General features: G+C 41.2%; 1 protein-coding gene across 1 annotated transcript; it reads left to right on the top strand.

Annotated features, from left to right (window-relative positions):
- Window positions 1-867: 867 nt before the first annotated feature.
- Window positions 868-3,807, top strand: foxi2 (forkhead box I2). Its single transcript, XM_085144491.1, has 2 exons — window positions 868-2,072; window positions 2,893-3,807. The coding sequence occupies exons 1-2, from the start codon at window positions 1,469-1,471 to the stop codon at window positions 3,480-3,482; spliced, it is 1,194 nt and encodes a 397-aa protein (XP_085000617.1). The 5' UTR covers window positions 868-1,468; the 3' UTR covers window positions 3,483-3,807.
- The last annotated feature ends 22,072 nt before the right edge of the window (window positions 3,808-25,879 follow it).

Raw genomic sequence — 25,879 nt, 5'->3', positions numbered from 1 at the left:
AGGGTCAAGGACAGAGTCAAAAACATGCATTTACATATATTTAATCTATGTATATGTGGTACATATACACAGTACACACGGTTTGTGTGTCTGTGCCTTTGCTTCCATTTCCATCAGAACCACACTGAAGTGCTTAAATCTGGGTTTAATGGTTAAGTTTTGTTTTATTTTGATGAGGATCCTTGAGTCAAAGTTCACCATGTTTCGTGTTTTTAAAAAAAATAAACACCACGTCAGTATGTAGGAGTAAATGTACAAAATAAATTTAGGATATTGGAAATAAGGTTTTTACAGATACAATACTAGTGCTACTGCTCACACCAAGGAGCTGCCGTACTTGAAGGATTTAATCCACTGCAGTTCCTTTAATCTACTTTAGGTTTTCATCTCATTTCCCGGAAGATCAAACATTAAATATTAATCCTGCATGATCTGCTTTGTCAAAATATTAAGAGTTTTGGTGTGTGGATACTCCTATTGTCTTATGAGCTATGAGATACTGAAATGCACTGATTTGAAAAGCAAACTATCTTTCAGTAACACTGCTTTTTCTTTTTAATAAATAAATAAATCCAAGTAAAAACACATAGAAAACATAATGACTACCATCCTTTAACCACACACTTGCTCTGGCACTTCAGCACGGCTAAGGGATACTTTTTTCAAGTACCTGAAAAGAGTCTCATTGATTGGAGATGAAGAGAGGTTTAATAGTCCCCATGACTGCATATTCAGCTAATGGATACTACAAAACACTTTATTCATTTCCTGCATTTATAATGACTAATTGTTAGACTTTTGTTAATTAAAATCACTTAAAACCAATCATCTAACTGCACAGCTGCCCATTATGTTGATTGCTGAGTGGTTACAGGTAGCGTGGCAGAAATCTGGATGGCTGCGGGTGATGGGTTTGCCTGCCCGAAGATCTGCTGTCAGCTCTCGGTATTTACAATCCAACCAAAATAACGTTTACAGTACTTAATATTAGTGAAGGAAGGGGGGAAAGGGACATTCGGTGGCTTGAAAAAAGTAAATTCTAGTGCAGGTCTAAGTGAGCAGGCCAGGAAATCCCATCTAAAAGCGATTATTACAGTCTGAGCCACGTTCGCTGTTTGTTGACTGAGGCTAAATGATCACAGCTTCCACCCCTCGGAGAAAATCTGAACCCAGCGGGTGTCTGTTGTGTCTCTCCGGGAGGTTTAAGGAGGGGAAACATTTTGAGAACCACTGACCCACTCTCTGATGAATGAGCTAGAGCGTGACCACACCCCCGTTTACTCACCGTGTGTGTTTATTGGCTGTTGGGAAAAGCGCTCGCATGTGGCTCCTGTCAAGGGTTTATACTATTAAAACTCCCCAAACTCCTCCATCCTCCCTGACACTTGTTGCTGCTGTGCGCGCACCACCGGGGAGAGGACACCTGAATCGCTTCAGCATTTCTTTTTAGGATTTCCCGCGGGGAGTGATGAACTCCATCGATCCTCAGTCCCATCACCAGCACCACCACACCTCCCCTACCGTCGGTTCTCTCCCACCCAAAGGCGCCCAGGAGGCCCCGGATATGGCGGCTGCTGTCTACTGCGACAACTTCAGCAGCATGTACCACCAGCCGAGCCTCCAAGGTGCGCAAAGGCCCGCTGGCTACGGCCTCGGGGACTACGCGTCGTCTCCAAATCCCTACCTGTGGCTCAACGGGCCGAGCGTCAACTCGTCCGCTTCATACCTGCACGGCAACAACCCGTCGTTCATCCCGCCCTCCTACGGCTCGCAGCGGCAGTTCATAACAAACTCACCTGGATTCGGCGGGCCCGACCTGGGCTGGCTGTCCATCGCCAGCCAGGAGGAGCTGCTGAAGTTGGTCCGTCCACCTTACTCCTACTCGGCGCTCATCGCCATGGCCATTCAGAATGCGCACGAGAAGAAGCTGACCCTGAGTCAGATTTACCAGTACGTGGCTGACAATTTCCCCTTCTATAAGAAGAGCAAAGCGGGCTGGCAGAACTCTATCCGGCACAACCTGTCTCTCAACGACTGTTTCAAAAAAGTGCCGAGGGACGAGGACGATCCAGGTACCGTGAACGCATCACAGAAAACGTTATTAGTACATCAAAAGTGTTGAGGCGTTTAATACATGGAGTTTACTCATCGGGAGGGCTCAGTGGTGATCAGTTAAATAGAAATTTCGTTCAATCAATCAAAATTTAAACTTTTAAAAAATTTATATGAATAGTTAAATAACTTCATTTTATAGTGCCTAAGCAGATATGTGCGTAAAACGCTGTTTGATGCTTTGTAAAGTGTTTTTTTAAACTGCCAATAAGTCAATATGATCAGGTCAGGTATGTGCTTTTCATATTGCAATGGAAAACAAGTAGCACTACTTCATATAGACAGACGGATAAATATGAGCAGACTGTATACAATAATGTAGTACAGTTTATGTTCCTCTGCACTACCTTCAGTAGTCTGTTGTAGTATTTTTAAAGCAGTGCTTGTATTGTACACTATGACTGGAATGTTGTTTTTCATTCTAACCTGTACTTCAGTCTAGACTAGAAAGACAGTCAGCTCAGGAAGAGGTGCCAAGAGAACTCCCAAGTGTCCAGTAGTGCAGATAATAGGAAACTAGGGATGGCAGTATAATACAGTACATTTTTACCGATTGGATCTTAGCTTCTGTGACACAGACGTCTCTTATAGATCATTTCTTTTAAGGTTCATTCACATTGCTTTGATTTGTACTGTAAAGTTTGACGGGAAGCTTTAAAAAATGGCATCAGAAAGAAATTTAGGATTTTATTTAGTCAGACAAATTCTGATCAGGTAATGTTTCAATATTACAAAACTGAAGTAATTCAGCTGTGATGTGTCTCTCATTCTCACTTGCAGGGAAGGGGAACTACTGGACGTTGGATCCAAACTGTGAGAAGATGTTTGACAACGGAAATTTCCGCAGGAAAAGGAAAAGACGATCGGATCAGAGCAGCGCAGGAGGAGCAGCAGCAGCAGCTGTGGGTGCCACAAAGGTTGAGGATGGTAGGCCGACAGCGGCCGCCCCACTGAAACCCTCAGACAGTCCTCAGCTCCTGGGGCCTTCCTCCCCAGAGATGGAAGTGATGAGCGAGAACCACAAAACGGCCGCATCTGCGTCCCCGCCTGGACTGGCCTCATCTGCTCCTTGTTTTAATAACTTTTACAGCAATATGTCCACGCTCAGCTCGGGGGGCCCCAGCCGACAGGGGTCCCTTGGACTGGTGAACGAGCTCTCGAACAGGAACATAACGGCCCTGAGCCCATACCACCCCAACCACAGCGGGCAGGACACGGGGCCATCAGAGCACAGCGAGAGCTTGCATTTTAACCGTGGAGTGTACTACAACACGTTTGGCGGCGGGCAGAGCGGACAGTTCAACAGTCACTTCTATAACAGTTTCAGTGTCAACAGCTTGATCTATCCCAGGGAAGGCACTGAGCTATAGGACCTGCTTTAACCACAGCGTCACACTGTTGCAGGGACTTATTTTTGCTCTATGACTCAAACGCATGCTTGCATGCATTTATTTCTGCAGCGAGATCTAAGTACAGGCTGGGTTGCACTCCACCACATAAAAAAACACAACACTTCCTTCACCGATCAACATGCCAGACAGATTAAAGAACATGAAATATTTTTTAAGTTAATTTAACTTTTAACATTCAAACGGTGGAAAGGTCAGCCTGAAAGTGTAACAGAAATGAAGCACTTCTCTTTTTTCTTCTTTTTCATGACTATATCAAAGCTCTCAGTGGGTTTTTTTTTAAAAAGGTTGCCACTGAAAACTGCATTTTTTGAAAAACTTTATTTTATTTTATTATTTTTTTTTAATGTTACTTTTGCTTTTTAGATAAAATCGCTCAAGATGTAAACATGCATTTGCCAAGTGTGGCCCATTTTTCTCCGGAGCAGCTAAATTCTCAGATCAGATCACATAGTTGAGTCGCTGTCAATGCAAATCTGCCAAAGTTGCCTTCGTGAGACCTCCATTACCTCAAAACAACAATCACATGACATGAAAGTGCCCAATACTACGACAGGTTTCTTTGTATATTTAGACACACAATAACTGATTTCACAGACAAGTAAACTTAAACGGGGGCTTGCCTTATTTTTTTAATATCTCCATGTTGACTAAAACCGCAGCCCTAAGGCTCATTTAAATACGCGTGTGTGCTTTATAAATATGTATTTTTGTAAATTATGAAAGTAGTTGGTGACTATTTATGCTATTTATGCAAATAGGCTTTTTTTTATCTACTGTTGTCTGAACATAGTTTGGTTAAAGCAGAATATTAGCTTTGCAAAACGCAGAAGAAATGCTCTCACTAAACCTCCAGATCTGTACACTAAAGCTATATCCTACACTATGGTTTCACTCAGGATTCAATGTGACAATCACTGAATGGTTTATGTATCTTCTGTTGCCTTTGTTTTTCTTTATACGTTATATTCAGCACATAAGCAGATTCATCTACCATCACAAATAAATGCTGTGTGCTATCTACTGTATTGCCATGCATCCTTTTAAACAGGGCATGAGGTGCATTCAGGTCTTCATTGTAATTTAAATGTATTCCCCATAAATTTACTTTAATTTAATAATCAGATGTAAAGTCAAACAAGTTGCATAAAAAAAATACTATGAACATCTTTTTAGTTTGTCATGTTCACCTATTATTTACATATTATTTTTATTGTGTGGGTCTTTTCAAGCTCCTTTTCCAGCTTTTATAAATATTCTGCTCAGAGTTTAACAAGAATCTATGGCTTGAGTGTAGTGGTTTAAAGTCAAGTTTACAGCACGACTCTTTTATTCTGTTTAGTCCATTTTTCTTACTTTCAGATCAGCGATTAGTGTTTGTCGGGTGGTTTTTGCTCTCAGAAGACAATTTTAGTACCAGGTAGTTTGCCTGCTTATGCCGGGCCTCCTCCTGCCTCTATCTGCCACTGCTAATGGTGTTCAATACGTAAAAAAAATAAAATAAAATGACACCAAAACAAAAATTGTTCCTAAAAATAAGAAAAGTTCACACGGATGCATTCACATTTCCTTAGAATTTGGGAAATTCCCCAGAAAGAAATATGCAGTTTTGTACTAATTATAAGGAAAAGTGAGACAACTTCAAACTTCCAGTGAAAGACCTCCAGTGAATTACTGACAAGGCTAAAGTGTCAGCTGATCTCCAGATTGCGATTTTCATCTAGAGGAAATCAAAACGCGGAGAGTTAAGTTTCCAGTAAGGAGTTAAACGAAATGTTTCTCTGAGGAAAATTAATCCTCAAAACTTTCAACACGTGTTTTTTTTCTATATTATTGTTCTGTCAATATTTCTGTACAGCATTACAAAGAGATTAAACTTGTACCCTCATGATACAAAAACATGCTTTGTTTTAAATTTGCAGCCTGCTCTGTGTGCAACTTTTCCTTTCTCCTGTCACATTTGCAACACTTCAAAGGGAACAGCAGATTAATATTTTTGCGCCTACTTCTAATACTAAATATGCTCCACAGGCAGAGACGAGCTGTGCTCAGTTCTGACCAAAATTAAGAAAGAAAGTTCAAGGTTGGAGCCGGTCCAAAGACAGTTTACAGACGACTTCATACAGAAAGAATACGTGAAACAATAGAGCCATTGTGCTCTGTCCTTTATGCCGGTCCCCATGTATCAATTAGGGACTCTCTGAAGAGAGGTGAAGATATCCCCCTTAAGTATCTCTTTGTCTCCATTCTCCAGCAGTGTTTGTCCCAAACTGAGAGGAGGCCATGTTCCTTTGTTCCTGCTAAGAAACGATGCATCGAGAAATTCCCTCTGCAAATATTTGCCACCCATTGTGCAGATTAGGGACAATGATGTGATGATTTATTTAGTTTTCACTGTTTATAATTCACACCATGCATGTGTCCAGGTACTTAAGCACTGTGCCGTGAAATTGACATGACTGTACTTTCTTATTATCTCGGATTTGCGTCTTTTTTCTTTTGGCCCTCGGTTATGAGAATGGTTGCAGACTGCTGGGGAGGGCGTGGGGGTGGGAGGGCGTATGGTTTCTATTTAGAGGATCCAAACATAATTAAAGGGAAAAAAAATATTGTCATAATGTAATAATAGAACATTGTTTAAAAGCATTTCACCTCATGTCATGCACTTGTGTGACCCTTGTTTCATTAATAATAATCTGACCTACTAATTAAGCCCTATTAATGTAGCTTTTCACGATCGCAGCTTCGTAGCCAAAGAGTCATTCCAGTGTGATCTAATCTGTAAAAGCAAGGATCAGTTAGCACGTCATGTTTCTTCTTCTGCGCTCCTCTCCAGCGCTGCGGTGACTCCTGAGTGACAGTCAGATTACCTAGATCTGACCTTCGATGTCAATGTACATCGAGCAGACGGTTCCGGAGCTTTTCCCATCCCGGTGGACTTCTCCAGAACTGTCCGTGAATGAGCATTCCTGCTGCCAAGTGTGAACTTTTCAATTAGAGAGGATCCACTGACCCAGGCTCTGTTTGATCACCTTCTTTTGTGCCTGGTACATCGGGCACCCCGTCCTAATTTGGCATTCGCGCGGCCCTATTGGGTGACATTTGAAAAGCAGCATTGTTGGGCCAGCTGGGAAGCAGGTTAAATACTAGACTGCTGGTGCTATTTCGATCAGTGACTGTACAGTGTAGGCTGAATTCAAGTCCCAAAACGACCTCACAAGACACCCCCCCCCTCTCCTCTCCCCGAACCCAAATTGTTCCTCTGATAATGGACAGGGAAGAGGTGACGCCTCGCTAATGAGAAACATCTTAGAGGGAGCACAGAAAATAACTGTTCAGTCTCGTCAGCATGTTTCACATGAAGGGCCGGAGATCAACTTCATCAAGGATCCCTGACTGCAATGTTAAATAAGCCCAGCAGAGTGATGCTGCGTCGGGCCGGTGGCTCGTTTCAGGACACGGGACTGTCAATGTCCCGGAATGATCCACGAAAACAAAACAGGTTTTCCCCATGTCTGACAATAGCAACTCTTTCATCCTATTAGGTCAAGTATTTTATAATTTGACCTTACTCCTTAACTTCAATTTGATGTAAAGGTCAAACCATGTCTGTGAAGCATCAGTGCCCTTTAAAAAACAATTTTATTACGTCGTTATTGTGGTCATCTACAGTCCTGTGGAGATAAATAGTCAATTTAACAAATAAGATTAAATAAAGGAAAAAGTAATGTGAAGGATAGCACAAGTTATTGTGCTCTTTTTTGTTGCTTTCTGGCTTGTCTTTAGCATCTATAGAAGGTTACAGGTGCTTTTCTTCAATAAAGTGATAACAAAGTCAATTTTTTGGAGTTTTTTTTATATTTGATAATGTTTTTGATCATAATTCTGCAGAAAGAGAGAACATTTTGGAGAAGAAGCCATGCACCACTCAATCTGGGAGTAAATGCTTCAAGTTACGTTACCTGTGAACACCATTCCGACTTTTAATTCTAAAATTAAAAAGGAGAATAATAGTTTTGGCATGTGTAGAAAAACAAATCTTGGTGGGCTGCGTACTGTAGAAGTGGGAAGGTGGGGAGGGTTGAAATAGTAGGGTGGCTTGGGGGGGGGTCTTGGGCATGATTTGATCCTGGAAGGCTCAATTAAGTGGTTCGTTTACCCCTCGTGTGGAGCTGGTGAATTGGAGCCAGGTCAGCTCCGGGTTGAGATGTTGTTCATTATTTTTCCGCCTGTCGGATCCCATGAGTGGCCGCTGGAGACGGTGGCTGCTCAGCGGCCGAGGAGCAAAGGGCCTGCCGGTGGGGTACGTCAAACACACTCAAAGCCTCTCCCCTTGCCGAGGGGATTATGATCAACAAAGCATGTCCCACACCTGCACCGGCCAGCACAATGGAAACTCCGCGGGCCAATGGAGACGCAGAGAGAGACCAGTTATTAGAGGCCCCCGCCAATGTAATGGATTACATTAACCCCTTCTGTTGTTCTTCCTCCTGGAGCTTAAACATTGAACTGACGGAATCCACATCCCATTGAGAAAAACTTTAGCAACACTTTGTTGCAACAGCTTTTTTCCAGTCTGTCCACTCACCAGTGGGGATGCACTTTAACTTCACTGCTAAGCTGTTTGGTGACCTAACCAAACGCTGTTAGGGTTTGGGAACGTTTGGATAGCTCTTCTTACCAATACTACACACTGGTGGTGATTGTACTAAAGGCTTTAGTCTTATATAAGTATATACAAAACCATTTGAACTAAAGATACTTTTTTCAATGACTGTTTAACTTTTTGGTCACTTTTATTTATTTATTTTAATCCGAAACAGGGAACATTCAACAAACTGTAAATACAGCAGCAAGGCCTACCCAGTGAGTAGGTGTGAAGTTACTCACAATAGGCAGGCGTCTAAACGTTAAAAAGTACTTAAAGTTAATAGCTTGGTTTTTTAACACAGGTATCATATTTTAGCTTAGTGATGTGTAAACAAAATAATTTCAGTTCTTGGTTGGATATTGTTGAGGCTAGCCTGTAAATCCCTTAAAATATTGAGAATTAATTGCATTTTCCTCACACTTCACTCACAGCAAGGTGACTGGTGATTTGTGGTCTTTCTGTTTTCTATTTATGAGGTGAAAAATCCAAAGGCATTTTGTTGGGCTTTTTGGAAAGTGGCCACAGTCAGTGTGCCGGCATCGAATGATGCCTTCTGGCTCTCAAAAATGTTTTGCCAGTCTACAACAATTCCAACATGATGAATACATTTTTTTTTTAAAGGCACAGTGTTATTTTGAATCATTTAGGTCAATGCTCTCTCTAAGCAGTTCTCCATCCAGTCTAGTCCATCCCCATGAGAAACAATCTTACCTGCCTCTTGTATCCTGGGTTTCATGATAGGAGGAGCATGTCATTTGCCAGTCTCAGTTTGCTGAAGCAGATCTTGGCTCTGGTCCCACCAACCGCCTTTATATGCCTTCTTCAGTATGATCATAAGTCATCCACTTGGTCCACGCAGCAAATTTTACCTGCTACCGCAAACCTGCTGTCCTAAAATGTTCTTCTTGGTTTTCAACTTTTGAGAAAGATGCTAAGTAGTAATGTTTAGCCTTCTCTGTTTGTACCAGAAATAAAACCAGTTCCCAGCATCAGGTCTGTTACAACCTATCTGTTGAAGTCACCCTTGTTCACAAATAGCTTAGATTTTGTTTCCGACTTACCTCCCTTAGAAGCCAACACAGTCAAACTAATAATCAATCTCAGGCTCTCTAAAGCAATAAATTTCTAATTAGTCCTACCTAGGTTCTCCAGAGAAATTGACATAGCTCACCTCTGGGTACTAGAGGTAGTCTTGCCTCTGGTTTTCATTCAATCCAGTCACTAGATAGAAGGAGTGAAGGAGGAACTTGAAACTGCATTGCGTTGTGTTGTTCTCTCCAGCCCAACAACTTGGAGTTCACATTTGCCCTGGATTGAGTATGCCAATAATACATTGACCTCTACAGGTACTGGACTCTCTCCTTTTGAAGCCTGCCTTGGTTACCAGCCTTTGTTTCCAGCTCAAGAACGAGAGGAAGATATTTCATCCATCCAGCTCCATCTATGTTGCTGCAGTATGGAAAAAGGCTAAGGCCGCCCTCCTCAGAACCACGGTTTGACAAACAAAAGGGGAACCCCTCAGCCTCGCAGTGCTCCCCAGGTCAGAAGGCTTGGCTCCAAGGACATTTTCTTTTAACATACTCCTCCCAGAAACTCTCTCATAGATTTATTGGTCCTTTTGAAATGGAGAAATCAATCAGTTCATCTGCAGACTGTTTTAAATTGTCTGCTTCTATGAGAATCATCACTATCATCCCACATGTCTGAAGTCAAACCATCCACTTCTAGCCCTCTGTCTATTGTCAGATGAGGGTAGAGTCGAAAATATGTGTTACTACTCTTGTGCTGTTGTTGGTCCATCATCTTAAAAGCTGAAATCAAACTGAGCATTAATAACAATTAAAAGCGCCCATTGCAGCCACTGTCTGTACTTCTGTCTGTACTGAACGTCTCCCAACTCTGCTACCCCTTCTTTTCTGTTGAGGCATTTTTCACAACCAATCAGCACTCAATCGATGCACAGCATCATCCACATGAAGCAATGTGCAATTGGAATCTTTGAAAACTGGATGGGAGGATGTTTGTGTTCGTTGAAAACCCTTCGCTGGAGGGTCTCTGTTGGCAAATACATACCAGTTCAGTTTATATTGTGCAGTAACCTCAACATGTTTTACATTGTAAGGTCAAGACCCTACAATAATACAGTGAAAGACCCAACAATCAGATGGCCCCCTTTGAGCAAGCACTTTGTGACAGTGAGAAAGAAAAACTCCCTTTTCACAGGATGAAACCTCCAGCAGAACCAGGTGAGGGGTACAAATACGTAAGGTGTTTGCTCACGATACAAATATGTAAGGTCTCAAATCGGTTTACAAATTCTGCAAGACCTTATCAAACTTACTTTGGACACTCTCCCCTCATCTCCAGCAGAAGCTACAGTCCCATTCCTATTGAAAGAACTCCCTTTCACACCACTTGCCTGCTTTCTGAATACCGATTCCACTTTTACAATAAAATCTGTAAAGCTGCTGCCGGTTGTCTGGGTCTGCTGTCTGAGACCAATTTGTGGTTAAACATGACACTGCTGCTAGTATTCAAACTCATCACACCAGCTTAAACTAGAGTGTTATTAACTGCACAGCCACATTCACTGTACAACTCTTGTAGTGGTGTCAATAACAATATTACTCCTCCATATTCTCCATGTCCCATTTCTCAGACTGTATCAACAAGTAAACAGCATTGTTTACCCCAAAATGTGCAGCGGTAACATAGTTTGCGAGTGTGTTTGGGGTTTATTTTAGGTGTGTTTTGGAACAACAGAACAGGAGGATACTCAAATATTTTCAGTGGAGGAGGGTGTCAGTCCCTAGGGAACCCGTCATGGGCAAATTGGACCAAAAGCTCAGTGGAATGCACATCGTTGCCCTCGTCCTCACCCCCTCCCTAATACTCCCACCTCCACCCCTTCCACAAACACACACTCCCTTCTTTTCTCTTTTCTCCTTTAATTGGGCCCATTTTTCTGGCACCTCCCCAGATCACACTGTCATTTTACACTGCGTAATAAGCTATTAGCCCCAGCCGGACCGGGTTCCACAGCCACCCCACGCTAATCAACATGGACATGGCCATTGTGAAGGACTGGTACTCAGGACATCACAGTCCTGCTATTGTTATTGGCTGGACCTCAAGGCCCTGGTTGCCCATGCCTTGGCTCACAGAGGGAGGAGGTGGGAGGAGAGGGAGAAGTAAACAGAAGGAGGAGATCAAGGAGAGGTGAACTCACTCTCGCTACCCCCTAGGAAACAGCGAAAACAAACTGTCACACCTTTGGTTCAGCCATCCTGCTTTGACAAAAATATGACTTTCTACCTCATCCTGAAAGAGCAGAGCGCCTGTTAGAAAAATGCTGATACTAGACTTGTAAATGAAGATTTTATTTATTGCATATTTTACCACCTCAAGTTTATCCAGAAAGTATTCTGGAATGTGTATTTTTCCGTCTGTTTTTACCTTCTGGATTTATGTGTATTGCAAAGTGTTGGGCACGTGGTGCATGACAAAATACATAAAAATCAGCATGAAGGGAAATGGCAATCCTGCATTGGGAGCATCTTTTCATTGTGGGGTGCTCAGAGGTTTGGTCTACTACGATATTTTGTGTTCTCAGGTTGGTCTAACAGGTTAGCTTGGCAAACATGACACTTTTGTTTTCTTTACTTCTTCCATTTCACGTTTCAACACCCACAGTTCAACCACAAACGTACAAAACTGCGCTGTGCTGCTTTCACACATTCGTAATAAATATCACAAATGTTGTTCTTTTGTAATCAAATGGTGTAGTTACTTATTTAGCAAAACCTTTGTTAAAAACACTTTAGATAAGAAGTCTCTGGGCCTGCCTCAATGGAGAGGAGCTTTCCTCAACCATATAACAGCTCCTGGACATGTCTCGACATCTCCAGGCGGAAAATCAGGGGGTTAGACGAGGCCTTGGCACTGCAGACCGTCTGAGGCGCTAATACTTGCACAAAGACTTGGCAGGGAGAAAGCAGAGCTGTATTTTATGTTGGGAATATACATGTTTCACAGTCGTGGAAGATTGTCAAGCACTCATTTGTTACCAGGAGTCAATTCTGAACTCCTGCCGCAGAACTGATATACAAGTAGGTAAATCAAATGTGAGGTCTGTTGATTTATCCTGCTGGAAAGCTAAATAGTGATAGATTTTAGGATTTTATTTTGCAAGATATCAAGAGTTTTTTAAGAGAGTTTGTGCGTGTGTGTGTGTGTGTGTGTGTGTGTGTGTGTGTGTGTGTGTGTGTGTGTGTGCGCGCGCGCGCTTGGTGGAATGCTGGAGGGCAGGCTGGGACTGAGGTGTGAACAGGTGCAACAGGCAGGCGAGTCCCTGTAGTTACTATGTGAGTCTGGCTTGTGGTTAGATGTTGGAGTGGGGATAAACTTCTTCTTTACTTTATTAAGTTTTCTTCACTTTGACCACAATTTTTTCACATTTCGAGTAAAATTGATCAACTTTAATAAAAAAACAGGTTTGCATTAGTAAAATGTGTGTAATTAAAAGCAAAAGAATAAATTGCTACAAAAAAGTTTTTTATACGCCGCAATTTGTGTCTGTCTATCAAGATCCTTCTTCTACTTACACACATGCACGCACAAGCATGTGCACACACTCACCCACCCTACCAGCCTCCAACCTCTAATCCAGCCACCACCTCTGAGCCCAGGGTCCTCAGGAAAAGTTCATCCAGAGGGCGGAATCAACCTCCATGGCAAAAAGCTGGGGCTAGAGAGGCATTCAGTGAGGTTGGTGTGGGATGTGTGTATGAGTTTGCAGTAGTGTGTGTAAGAATGGAGGGGACTGTAAGAGGGCATCATTCCTGTTGAGTTTGAATGTGTGTGCATCCATGTAGTTGTGTTGGAGGTTCACTGGTTCTGAGGGGTTTTTTTCTTCCACATTTGTCATAGTTCACCGCTCTGGACGTCTGCTCACGGGTCACAGCTGAGCTTCTGGTCAGGCCATACCAGCTGTCTGAAATCGCATATTTTTTGGAAGGAAAGATGAGGAGTAGCTGTCTGGAGTAACGCTAAAAGATCATTTTAGGAGGTCTCAGAGAGGCATAACCGAATTGATTATATGCTTTCATCAATGACAATCTTAATGCACTGGTTTTTGTGTATGATGTAACAACATTTCCCTTGAAAAATAAAATCAGATATTGTTATTATTATTTAATGTTTTTTTTAATATTTTAATATGCTTCAAATTAAATATATTTTAAGTTCAATATGGTAGTTCAATCTTTTTTGTGCGTTATTTTATTGATATTTCATGTATCTAAAAATAACAGTAAACCTATGTAAAATTTATATGAAAATTAACTTATTCTTAACTTTTTTCTCACCAAGCATTTCTAAACTGCTTTTATTTATTTCTAAGATCATCCTTATAGAAAATTAGTAAACCTTCAAAATTCATTATTCACTGTATTAAATAATTCAGTTTTTGTCAGTAAGTTCAATTATAACAACCTCAAATTTAAGTTTAACCTTACCACTATCAATAATAGCTGACTGTGTGTGTGTGTGTGTGTGTGTGTGTGTGTGTGTGTGTGTGTGTGTGTGTGTGTGTGTGTGTGCGTGTGTTGTTTACAGTTTACACAGTAGCACTCTGGCAGTGCATCAAAACCTTGTTGCTTTTTGTTATGAGGTAAACACAACCCTCAACCCTGAGGCAAGGCCAGGACAATCACCCAGACCAAGAAGGCATCCCATAGCTATGACACCCCCAGTACTCCAAACCTTTGTATTGATAGCTTGTACACCCAGTAGGGAATATTTTAGTAAGAGCGCTAACGTAAAGACTGATACACAGCACGCTGTGAACACTGAAGACGAGTGTGCTTGTTTGCAGTTTTATCCTGGGTGACTTCATCAGCAGTCATCGAGTATTTCAAGGATAACCTCACGTTTTTTAAATGGTGTTGAGTGCCCACCATGTTACATTTGACACTATTGAGAAAAACAGTAAAGTGTAGTGTTTAACTATAAGATGCACCATATATCACTTTTTAATAACAAAATGCTTACGTCTCATTATCCAGCACAGTTCTCCATAACAAGTGTGTGCTTTTTAGAAAGACAGCTATTTGTAGGCCACCTGACTCAAACACACATAGAGACAAACAGGGTTATGCTCCGTGGGTTCTGTGTGTGCATGTGTGTGTGCGTGCGTTTGTGTGTGTGTGTGAACCAAATTGGGGAAGAACTGGAAAGCCCCCAGCGCAGGTGCAATACAGGGCCATCCGCGACGCTCCGTCAGCTTCACACCGGGCCAGCAAGGGGTTCAGACAGGGGGGTGGAGGATGAGATCTTCTCACCCTGCAGGCCTTCTTCCGTGCAGCAGAGCTGGTAATTTGGACAGAAAACTGGATTTCTGCCCAACAGCAAAGCAGAGCCTGGGCAGAGATGCGGTGAAGCAGCCCACAGCTGAGACTCAGAGCAGGCAAATAGGGGCTGAACTCAGGATGACCAATATATTTTCATTCATTCATTCGCTTGTCTTTTATTTCCCCCTCTACTCCCACCTCCACCTCTTGATCTCTCGCTGCACTGATCTACTTTTCTGTGATCAGCTTAGTCTGTCTCTGCTCATTGAGACGGTTCATCAGCTCTATTGTTAACAATTGAAGAGTGCATAGTACAGTTCCTATTCACAACATTTAGGACGGGCTTGCTTTGACATAACTACTACAGTAATAACACAGATGTGTGATAGTTGATACTTACTAAAAACAGCCTAAAGTTTCCCTAAATCCAAAATGTTTTGTTGCAGAAACTGTACTAAAGATAAAAAAAAAAAATAAGGAAAACCTTCTGATAAAGCATTGAATTCTCCAAATAGCTTGTTGTTAAGGCATAAAAACTGCACACCCTTAGCACTGCTTTGTGCATATAAAGGGGCACTCAATAATGATGATGTACATACAGGTGTGTGCATGTATGTTGTGGTGCTAGACAGACACTAATTTCCACCTGCAATAGAGCAATGGGCCAAAAGCGCAGCTTCAAATAATCCAGAGCAAACTATCGCCTGATGTTCTGTCTGTAGTATTGGGGCCAGTGGAGACACTGGACTTCCAGTTCAAATCCAAATTTTCTGATAACCGCTTCATAGCGTGCTTCCTAAAAAAGTGTCCATACAACAATCGACTATGTGGTGGGTGCTTCAGGAAGCACTGGGTCCAGATTACCTCCACATAGTTTTTGACAAAAGCAACGTTTGAATGAACAAAAAAAAAATCATAATTAAAAATATGTATATTTAGCATCTTGACTATGGTTCCTAAGATGTCCTTAATTTGCAGGTGACTTGGAGATTGTTATTTTAGATTTGTTTTTATAAGTGACCAGCATTAATACCTGAATGACCACAGTTGCACCAAAGCAATGTGCAGTTACACTTCTAGAGATATCAACTTGCAGCTTAGGGTTTCTGAATTGTTATGATGGGCCTACACTGTAGATTTAACACTATATATAAGTCCCCTTTTATAGGGGAGCCAATAGTTTTAATAGATCTACTAACCATGGATTCATTTCTATGCAAAACCACAGCTAGCTCATTTTACTAACTACCTGAATTTAACCAGTGCAAATTAGCTGGTGGAAACAGAGTAACAGCCAAAGTTACTGTTACTTTTTCACCTGCTCAGTAAATGCATCCATCATTACTTCTTTTTTGTGTATGTGTGCGTGTGCTTGTGTGTGTGTGAGGCAGCGTACATTGATTAAAGTCAATATTCTATATTGTGATATTCACATATTGATCTAACATGCAGTTTCAGTAATTGTTGCATTTTGAAAGACAGTGACTAAGCATGTGAAACATTGACAATCCTTACTCATATACTTTTAACTTTTTGCACTGGGATTTTTTCCTTCACCCTCCAAAGTTCACTTAACTGAGCCGTTACATGGCACAGCCAAAGCTCGAGGCCCTGGGCTCACAGCTTTGATCCATCCACCCACAACGTTTATGCAGTCCTTCCGATAAACTCCCACTCCATTTCCAAATAAATTAACACCCCTAATGGAAACTATGAAAACTATGCTGGGTGCAAAATATGGCATGCTTTTATTTTTCCAGCATTCATTTATAATTTACAGTAAATTGCAAATCATTTAAATACTTTCCACTTCCAAAACCTTTTGCTCTGAAACCGGAATACACAATAAGGCCAGCTGCAAAAACACCCGTGTCCACGCCTTTCTATGACAAAACTGACACTCTGGCCTCTTTAATAAATACAGATAGTCATAGCCATTAGTAAATGTGCTCCATAGTCATTACAGATCGATTAGTGCAGTTTTACACTCCAAAAAACTAGCAGTGTATGAGCGCATGGACAGCTCAGTTACCTTAAATAACATAATTTATCAGAGCCAGTTACACAATCTGACTTTAAAGGTTGTTTCCATACCACTTTTTTTGTGTGTGTGTCTCTATTTTTGCCCTCAAACAGATAAAGTCTTGTAGATTCACCTGCCAGGCTTTGTTAGTCAGTGTGAGGTCTACATCTGCCAAGGCAAGCACAGCAAAGTAATAGAAGGTAATAAAGTACCCCGTAATAGAGCATCGCAGAGGAGGTAATTACAGTGAGGGGTGTCTTTTAAAGGGTTGTTTGTAATGATTCATGGTTGCACAAATGCAATTTTCCTGTCACTCCCTTCTCATCACTCACTGCTGCTCGCCTGGATCTGCAGGTAGCCTTCCTCTCACCCCTGCACGGCGCATCTCTGCTGTGCTAACGAGACACAATTCCCCAACGTAGAAAAAGAAAAGAAAAGTTCCATTAATTCAGTTAATGTTCTATCTAACGGCTCTTTGAGCAGCTCTCAAGCTTCGAGCACAAACTGTACACTTTGCACTTTCTTTCATCCCTCATGTAAAAAAAAAGCCAATTTCATGAATATCATCATCATCATCATCATCATCATCATCATTATCATTATTATTTGCTGCATACAAACAATAAAGATGATTCAAATGTGTGATCTAACCAGTTTTCATCCTGTCAGCGTGCATGTGAGAGCATGCAGTCAGGAGTGAGGCATAATGCATAAGTCATTCAACTTTTTTTCATTCATAATCGAGTAGATTTAAGAGATAACAGCGTGGGATTAGCAGACTGTAGTAGCTGACATTTGCCACAGGACAAAAAAAACTGGTCGACGAGACTCTTTTTGTATTTTAACAGAATATTTCTACGGTTTAGTTTTCTGCTAACTACTGATTAAGACTAACTAATAACGTTTAAAAAGGAGAGAGAGAGCGAGAGAGGATATTATTTATGCCAACTTGCTGTAAAAAGCCCCAAAATTATAATAAATATTACAACAACAAATATGACAGCATTAATATAAACACAGCCACTAAGAATAACTTAACAGTGGTATTTTTTTTATTAATTAATCATGACGATAATTAATAGGTGGACAAAGAAATACTGCAAAGCTTCTGTTACGAGGTGTCCTACACAGCATGTACTTTGGGAAGAGACCATGCACAACAAGATGCTGCCTTGTTAAGCTGTTTGACTTCCTCTTAGCTCCCTATACGCATGAATGGGGTAAAACAAGAACAATTATATCAGGACCTTTACAGTGAGTCCAATTTTTCTTCTTTAAATTCCACAAAAGTTACCACAGATTTTCATGTGGTTTTCATCTGATGCACTTAAACTGAAGAAGTCATCATCTCTACCACTGAGTCATCTCTTATCCCTCTGTCTCTTAGTCAGTCTTGACAAATCTATAGGCCTATTTGTCACCACAAGAAAAGCACCCCGGCCCCTCCCCGTCCCTCACGCCTTGCTTTAATAAACCGGGTTTGCATGAGATGCCATTCATGTTCAGGAAAAAAAAAAACCCAGGCAAGCTGGAAGAGACTCGCGGTGGAGCTTACAGCAGCAAAATGACATCGCCTCTTTCCTACGCATCCCAACCCCAACTGAGACCCAGACATCAAAGGCAGGTGGAGTGAAACCATGAAATTACAGGTAAGGTGTCAATTACCCTTTGAAACCAAGCACTCTCCAAATCCAGGCAAGACCCAACCGGTCCCTGGAATTAGAACAAATAAAGAGGAACTGAGGAAAGAATGGCAGGGAAGGGAAGGGAGGGAAGAGGAGTGAAGGAGGAGGTTTTACAGGCCATGTTGACAATATGGTATCAGTATAAAAGGCCCTAATTCACCTTTAAATTATCCCCTCCTTCTCTCTTCAGTACAACTGTACAACCATCGCCTGTTTGAGTGCGTGAGAGAGTCTCATCTGGGGAAAAAGGAGGGGATGCAAAAGAGCTACAAGTAAAATCTGCATCTATGCAACTTTTTTTGCATGCATCAAATTTCCCGTGCAGAGTTTATGTGGCAAAAAGAAGCACTCTTAAACCCACTTGCATCTCTGGTTTCACTCACACACCTTTTCCCCTTAAACATCAAAGTCAAATTTTTGTCATGTAATGAAGGATAAATCCAGCTGAACGCCTTCTAATTTACAGGTACACCTTTTTTATGAGTAATAAAGTCTTTATAGGTTAGATTACACTAAGTATAATCTAACTGGGGGGAAAGAAATGACAACAACATCAGGTTTGGGGTTTTGTTGCTCGTGTGTATGTTTCTGTATTTCCAAAGTGCTGCTTTTATAAACTACTGAGGCAAAAGAAACAAGTCTTTTAACTCACGCACAGCAGTCTCTTGTTTCTCTGTGATTCTCGTTTGATGATATAGTATTTATTTTTGTCTCATAAAGGAAACTGTCACAGTGGGAATTAATTTAATTAATTCAGTCAGTAAGTCAGTTCACAGCTCATGTGGGGGTGGGGCGATCCATCCGCGGCTTTGGGTTACACAACACACACCCGACAGCACGAGCCTGGTCCAGCCCAGACGCTGCAGAACACCCACAACGCTTCCCCGCCCCACCACCAACCCCCTCCACCTCCAACCTGCCTTCCGCTGCCAGGTGGGCCTCACCGAGCCTGGCTTTAAAGAAGGCTGAGGAAGGTAAAGATGACCTGAGCTAGGGGAAACACTACACTTTATACACCCGTTCACAGAATATGCATCTGAGACAATAAAAGATACAACTGAACCAGAAATGCTACGTAGCAATATGTTCCTGATTGTGTCTACAGCTTGCAGCTGAAAACAGATTTTTGTCGGTTTTGAAGACTGAAATCTAAATCATGTGATGTGACTGAAAGCTGCAGTATAGCTGCTTCCTGGACTCTGTGGTAAGTAAACACAGTTCACCCACAACATTAAAACCACTGTCAGCTGAAGTGAATAACACTGATTATGTTATTATGATGGCACCTATCAAGGGATCAGGTATATATATTAGACGGGAAATTAATCCAACACTGGTGTGTAGGAAAAAGCTAAGTATGACAATATAACAGATTTTAACATGAGCTAAATTCTGTTATTATTCAGTCTGCACCATGCTGTGGCGTCTGCAAAAAGCAGTCTAAATAAGGCAACATGTGGTAGGTAGCTGAGGGTTCAGTATATGTGAACCACAGGATGGCCCATGTGGTCCAAACCAAAAGAGCTACTGTAGCATATACTGGATGTTAATGCTGGCTTGTTATGCACCTATAATAGCCACATGAGCAGCAGAACTGGACCATAGAGAGAGGACAGCCTGCTTTATGAATCACGTTTTCTTTTGCAAGCTGGCAGAGGCAGTTTGAAGCCTTGAGCAATGTGCTCCTAGAAACCCGTCAGTCTCTGTGTGTATCACTTTGATATGTACCAATAACCTACGCCTAATAGCAGTGTCCCCTTTCAGCAGGGTAAGTTCTGTTACAGACGTTGTTCAGGAATGCTTTAAGTAAAATGATAAAAGTTGGTGGGAATCAAGTGAGATCTTGCAACTCTCAAGGCTTAAAGTATCTGCTGCTGACATACTGGTGCCATAGTACACAGCACATGCAGCAGTACACCTTCAGAGGTCTTTTGAGGTCCTTGCTTTGACAGCAGGTTAGGACTGTTTTAGTGGCACAAGGTGTGGTTTTGATGTTGCGGTGGAAGTGTTATACAAATAATGGAGTAGCATGGATTAAATGCCCAGTTTATGATGCCCTAATGCACTTTAATACTGTTTATGTTTGGTCTATTTTAAAGCAGTACACCTGTCACTATTCTGCACAGGACTTTTTATTGGTAATTATGATTGAAACCAGACTCATTATGAAAATGCTGTTACTGTTTTTCTTTGTAACTTAGGTCCATGTTGCATAATTTTTGACATGTAATTAATCAAGGACCTTTAGTTCACATTATCACTTAGAATTCTTTGACCCTAATGGGTTATGCAATACACTAGCAAGCTGATATTATCATGTCAACTCAGTCTTTGATATAGAAATTAAAGAAGGAGGGAAAGTCCACAGATCAGCAAAAGATTAAAACCAACTCCCTAACATTATGTAGATCTCCCTTAAAACAGGTCTGCCTCATCAGAGCGTGAAACATAGACCTCAGGGAGTGTGCCATGGTGTTAGGTGTTTTTTCCTTCTTATAGCATAGCCATAGTAGGTACCAGGTATAACCAAAGTAACATCCATATGAATGCCCACACAACGTGCATGGTGTGGATCACTGGTGTGCATAGAACTACTAAGGAATCAAACCGAGGTACTACAACTGCAATTTGTACATGTACAACAGTCTACCTGTTTAATGAAACCTGCTGTGAGCTCAGGTTACCTTTACACTTAGTGTGTTTACAAATGCTTCAGTTGCTAATGAATGTTGTATGAATGGAGAGCCAGACAGAGCAGACAGATCGTCTGTCAGCAGCCTGATGACAATAATAAGTCATCTACCTTTTCGAGGTCATAAACAACTTCCCATTATTAATTCGGCATTAACTGCTGTGATTCATTGTGGGTTGCGGTCTACAGTTGATTGCTGCCAAGTTTTTTATGCATGAGCTGAGTTAAAAGGTTGGTGTGTGGCATTGTTTCCAGCAGCCCAGGCCAAACATCTGTCAATTCATCTTACACTTCCTAATGAAGTCTTTTTTATTTTTTTGGTTTTTGCTTTTTTTTTTTAAAAAAAAAAAAAAAACAAAACTGGGATACTGTCAAAAACACTCAAAGTTATACTCTTTTTGCTATTACCCAAAGTACTCATTTCTTAAAGTTATAGTGTGGAAAACCTAACCACTAGATGTCAGTAGACTGCAGATTGCGCTCAACTGAATTCTGTCTTTTACACCTCCCAATTGAAGTGCATAATGAAGCTAATACATAAGTTTAATAAGGAAGATCTTTATTTACTCATCTGCCTGCTTTCCCTGGTAACTTGGCTGTTTCCATCAGTTTCATTTTCCCAGTCTGTAAGACTTAATCATCGTCATCAATCATAGTCCAATCATCTTTCTACCCGCCCTTCTTCAAGCCAATCAGCCTCCACTCTGCATACTTTAAATAAAACTCTCATGTTACCCTTGCAGACTGCTAAATGCACCCTGCTTCCTCCCCTCATCCAACACTCCATCTTATCTTCACCACCATCAGTGTCTAGACATTTTACTCTGCTGTGATGGGTCATTTGAGTGTAATCACCAAATACTAAAATTTTGTATATCAAAAACTCTGTTCAGTTCCTTCCAATGATCTGTCCTTATTTAAAACCTAGCTACAGTGGCTGCTGTAGGACAAACAACTCTGGCTACCATACATTTGTAGCGAATGTGGGCTGCCAATCTGCTGACCTATTTACTCTGGAGAAAGCTGTAAAACTTTGTGAAAGGAGTCTGATATGACTCGATGAGTCGCTGAAGCTCACTTCTAACTGATGACGGCGATGATGAGGTGATTGGTTGAGGCTTTCCTGAGCTTCCTGTCAGTAAGCACTGCTGTTTTTACCACCGTTAACTGCTATTAGCAGGTGATAGGGAAACTTTTATTTAAGTAGCTCTGATATTGTTGGACTTGGATACTTAGCAAATAAAAGCGTGTTTTTGGGCCCTTTAGGCTAACATTAGCTAGCATAATGTTAGCTTATAACCAGCTGTTGTTGTTTAGCCAGTTCTTGGCAGTTGTCTGGAGACAGAAGCACTGTGTTTTATTAATCTGCTGACAGTAAGTAAATGTGACTGTCTTGAGAATAAATAAACATATTTGTGCACGTTTTTGTTGGCGTTGGAACCCTGATGGGAGGACATGAGGTTTTAGGTGAGGAAGAGTATGAGATTGTATCCAGATGCTGGTTGTGTTGTCCCTGTCCTTCCCAACTACATTTTCTAATCTCCTCCACCTTTGGCGTACTGCTTTTGTGACCAGTCTCAAGCTACATGCAATTGCTTCTAAAGCTATTAAGCGAAGTGTCCATCTTGGTCACTGCATTCACGATTGTGGGTCAACAAGGTGTTTTCCGCAAATGTTGGTGCCCACACCTACATTTTTTTGATGTAACAATTCTAAGCTTAAGGAATGCATCAATTTGTTGGAATACATAATCAATGTATATTTATGTGTATATGGTTCTATTAAGTAAACTCAAAGGATGACTTACCAGTCCTTTAAATTGATTTTGAAGCTAAGAGAGAAGTTCGTCATTGTGCTTGTATGATTGATAAGCATAGTCAGCTGTGCAGTCTTATTCGTCATCAACTGGCTTCTGCACTATGTAAGTGCTTATCAACACATTGCCAGCATCCAGGTGGCTAAAGCTTCTTTAAAAACCTCTCCTGAAAATCATGTATTTTTAAAGCCTTTTTCTTTCATTTCCAATTAAAGTTACTGTGACATGAAAAAGTATTTGCCTTAATAAATAATTATTCTGGATTCCACAAAAACATCCGTGTGGAAAAAAAGCGGCGCTGTCTCTTGAACTTTAAAGCTAAAGTCATTTTAGGTAACCCTTCATCAAACTGTTAGAGGCACCAAGCTTTCAAGTAATGTGTGAACTTGCCTTTGTCAGAGCGACTTAGATAACAACAAGCGAGTGACACTTTTCGTCTGAGACTACCTCAGAGGGGAAGTGATGCAATGCTGACCCAGGAGATTCAAAAACAACTCAGAATCAAAGAGGCCGGACACTTTGTCTGTTCTGCTGACAGACGCGACGTTTCAGTGGAGGTGGAGCCATGAAAGTCTCTCAAGTCGGAGTCACTCCTCTGGGATCACTCACACCCTCTTACACACATTTTAAATATATTCCAAGAACTGCCATGTTGTTTATATGTTTGTATGCAGAAGCGAATTGTTCTGGGCAGATGTGAACAAGTTTCTAGCTGCTTGCCTGCGTAAGCAACTGTGTGTGGTGGATTTGAATTTTATGACTCAAACATAAATTATAGATCGAGATTACAAAACAGTGCATCCCTCGAGGTAGAACATAGTTGAAAACACGTGTTTCCACCGATAAATGCAACAACATCAAGTGTTCGAGTGTATGAATATTTTCGCTCTCTGGAGGTCTGTTGTTGTTGCTCAGCTGGGACAAGACAGCTGGCCTTCGTGCTATGCCATTACTTCAGATCCCATTATTACAGAGAATCCCAGCAGTAATGGAAATAGCCTGTCGTCTTGGGCCAGGTAGCACAGCTAGCCCATAAATCAAACTGGCGTTTGGGGAGGTGAGTGAGGCGGGGAAGGCAGCGGTGATGGTGATGAATGGGGAGAGTGAGTAGGAGACAAAAGTGGGGTAAGAGAAGACGGGAGGAGTTTCCTGTGCTTGCTGACAAGCTCGAAGAAGGCTTGAGCAAACAGGTCCTATAAGATGCAAGCTAAGATAGCCATCAGTAGACCAGTAGAAGACAGACACGTTTGATTTAGGTCAGTTTAGATTGAAAATTTGTCATCACTGATTATCACTCTGTCACAGATACACACACCTTTTGTTTTATTTGCTGCTCAGTTGGTTGTATTCAGTGTTAAATCAGAACTTCAACATTGCCTTTTGAGATGTAGCCTACAGTAACTATCCATTCATTAGTAACAATAAACATGCTTGTGTATTCCTGATATTGTCACAGTTACTTATTGTGAGCAGATTAGACGTGCAGACCTCCCGTTTCTGCACAGCTAGCAACAAACTGGCGAAACAACAAGAGCGTCTAATGGTGAAATTTTAGAGACTGTAACTTTAAAATGAGAAGGAATTAAAAGTTTAAATTACATTATTATACTATTATTTTTTGCCAATGCAGACATGTGTTATCATTATTATTATTATTATAATGATACTGATGCTCATGTGCCCATGCATATTATGTGCCATTATAGTGATATCCAGTCAGATATGATGTTGTTATCGAGAATTACCATAATATTTAAATTATGAAAAAGAATGCAATTTGTTGCACAGGTATTTATTTATGAATCAGGCTGCTTCAAATTCAAAAGAATTGAAGTCTTAATTAAATTTCAAAGTGACTTTTTTGGTCTGGACTGAAATGAAATACTGAATATTTGGGGAAAAAACGAATATAGCCGTCACGTAGACACATCAGCTCAAAACTTAGGTTAGGCATCCCTTAACTCATTTGTCCAACAACAGCTCACTAACCTCAGTGTTATTCCACTCGCTGGAGATGCAAATTGCTCGGCTGCTCATAATTTACGTCCGACAGCCTGGTGGTTTGCCTTGAAATAATTAGTCAAAAACAGTCTTGTGGCATCACAATAATCAAAAGCCACTCTTGGATTTGTTTTATTTGGTGGGGATTTCAGTGATTTGTCTGTGTAAATGGGGTTAAATTCCTTGTGGTGATGTTGCTGAACAATCCCGCCACTGTTTTCTGGAGTTATGACTGACTGGATGCTTAATTATGATCCTGTGAAGTAAGGCAGGTGGAATCACTGTGATCTCTCTGGTTTGCGTTGATTAGCTGTTATGGTGTTTGATTGTGTGTAATGAAGTCAGAATTAAAGAGTTAAACGTTTCAAGGACCGCAACATCTGCACCGTCTTTTGACAACATGGCATATGTTGTTTGTTTGTTTTTTATAACAGAATAAAAACCTTGCAAGTCAGAATTAACACATCATCTATTTGAAGTTCAACAACCGGAGCGCAGCCTATAACAACTACTATCAAAGCATTAACGCTGCATGTGTAAATTGTTGTAGGTGTGTTTCGCTGATCGAGTAAGCATGGAAGAATCTGGCAGAGATGTCCTGTTTGCGGGAAATCCAGAGGGAAGCCACTTAGAGGGCTGTATTTATCACTCCCATGAGTAATAACCACTGAGGAAAACACAACTTGGCACCAAGCACAATGGCGCAATTGTTTTTTGGGGGGTTTTGTATACGGGAGGGGGTAAAATGAAGTGCTTTTAATATTCACATATATCTGTTACCAGTTTGGATTGCAGGCCTCTCCTCCTTTCCAGGAGGGCTTGTTTAGCATTGAGCCCTGGGGGGAACAGGTGGATTTTTTTTCCCTCGCTGTGTCTGGACAAACCAGTACACACCAGGAGACAACATTGCAGAATGGATTTCATAATTCAGGTCTTTTTTAATTAGCTCGTAATAGCACTTTTGCGTTGGAGATCTGCACTATTTACATGCCTCGTGAGTAGGAAAAAGGTGATTATGTTCCATCATGCCACACATCGATGTTTTCTTTGGCCAGGTGATGTTATGTTTGCTTGGCAGGGGTGCCAGTCTCTGCATTTCAGCACAAAGCATTTTGTTTTAGGGCTAATTACACGGCAGGC

This window comes from Neolamprologus multifasciatus, chromosome 19, assembly GCF_963576455.1.
Source record: "Neolamprologus multifasciatus chromosome 19, fNeoMul1.2, whole genome shotgun sequence".
Taxonomy (NCBI): domain Eukaryota; kingdom Metazoa; phylum Chordata; class Actinopteri; order Cichliformes; family Cichlidae; genus Neolamprologus; species Neolamprologus multifasciatus.
Note: the sequence above shows the minus strand (reverse complement) of the source record. Positions and strands in the feature narration are given on the sequence as shown.

Bases quoted from the DNA above. Each gene is read 5' to 3' on its own strand.
- foxi2 (XM_085144491.1), top strand. From the start codon at position 1,469: ATGAACTCCATCGATCCTCAGTCCCATCACCAGCACCACCACACCTCC. The intron at 2,073-2,892 runs GTACCGTGAACG...TCTCACTTGCAG, and splicing joins GAGGGACGAGGACGATCCAG to GGAAGGGGAACTACTGGACG.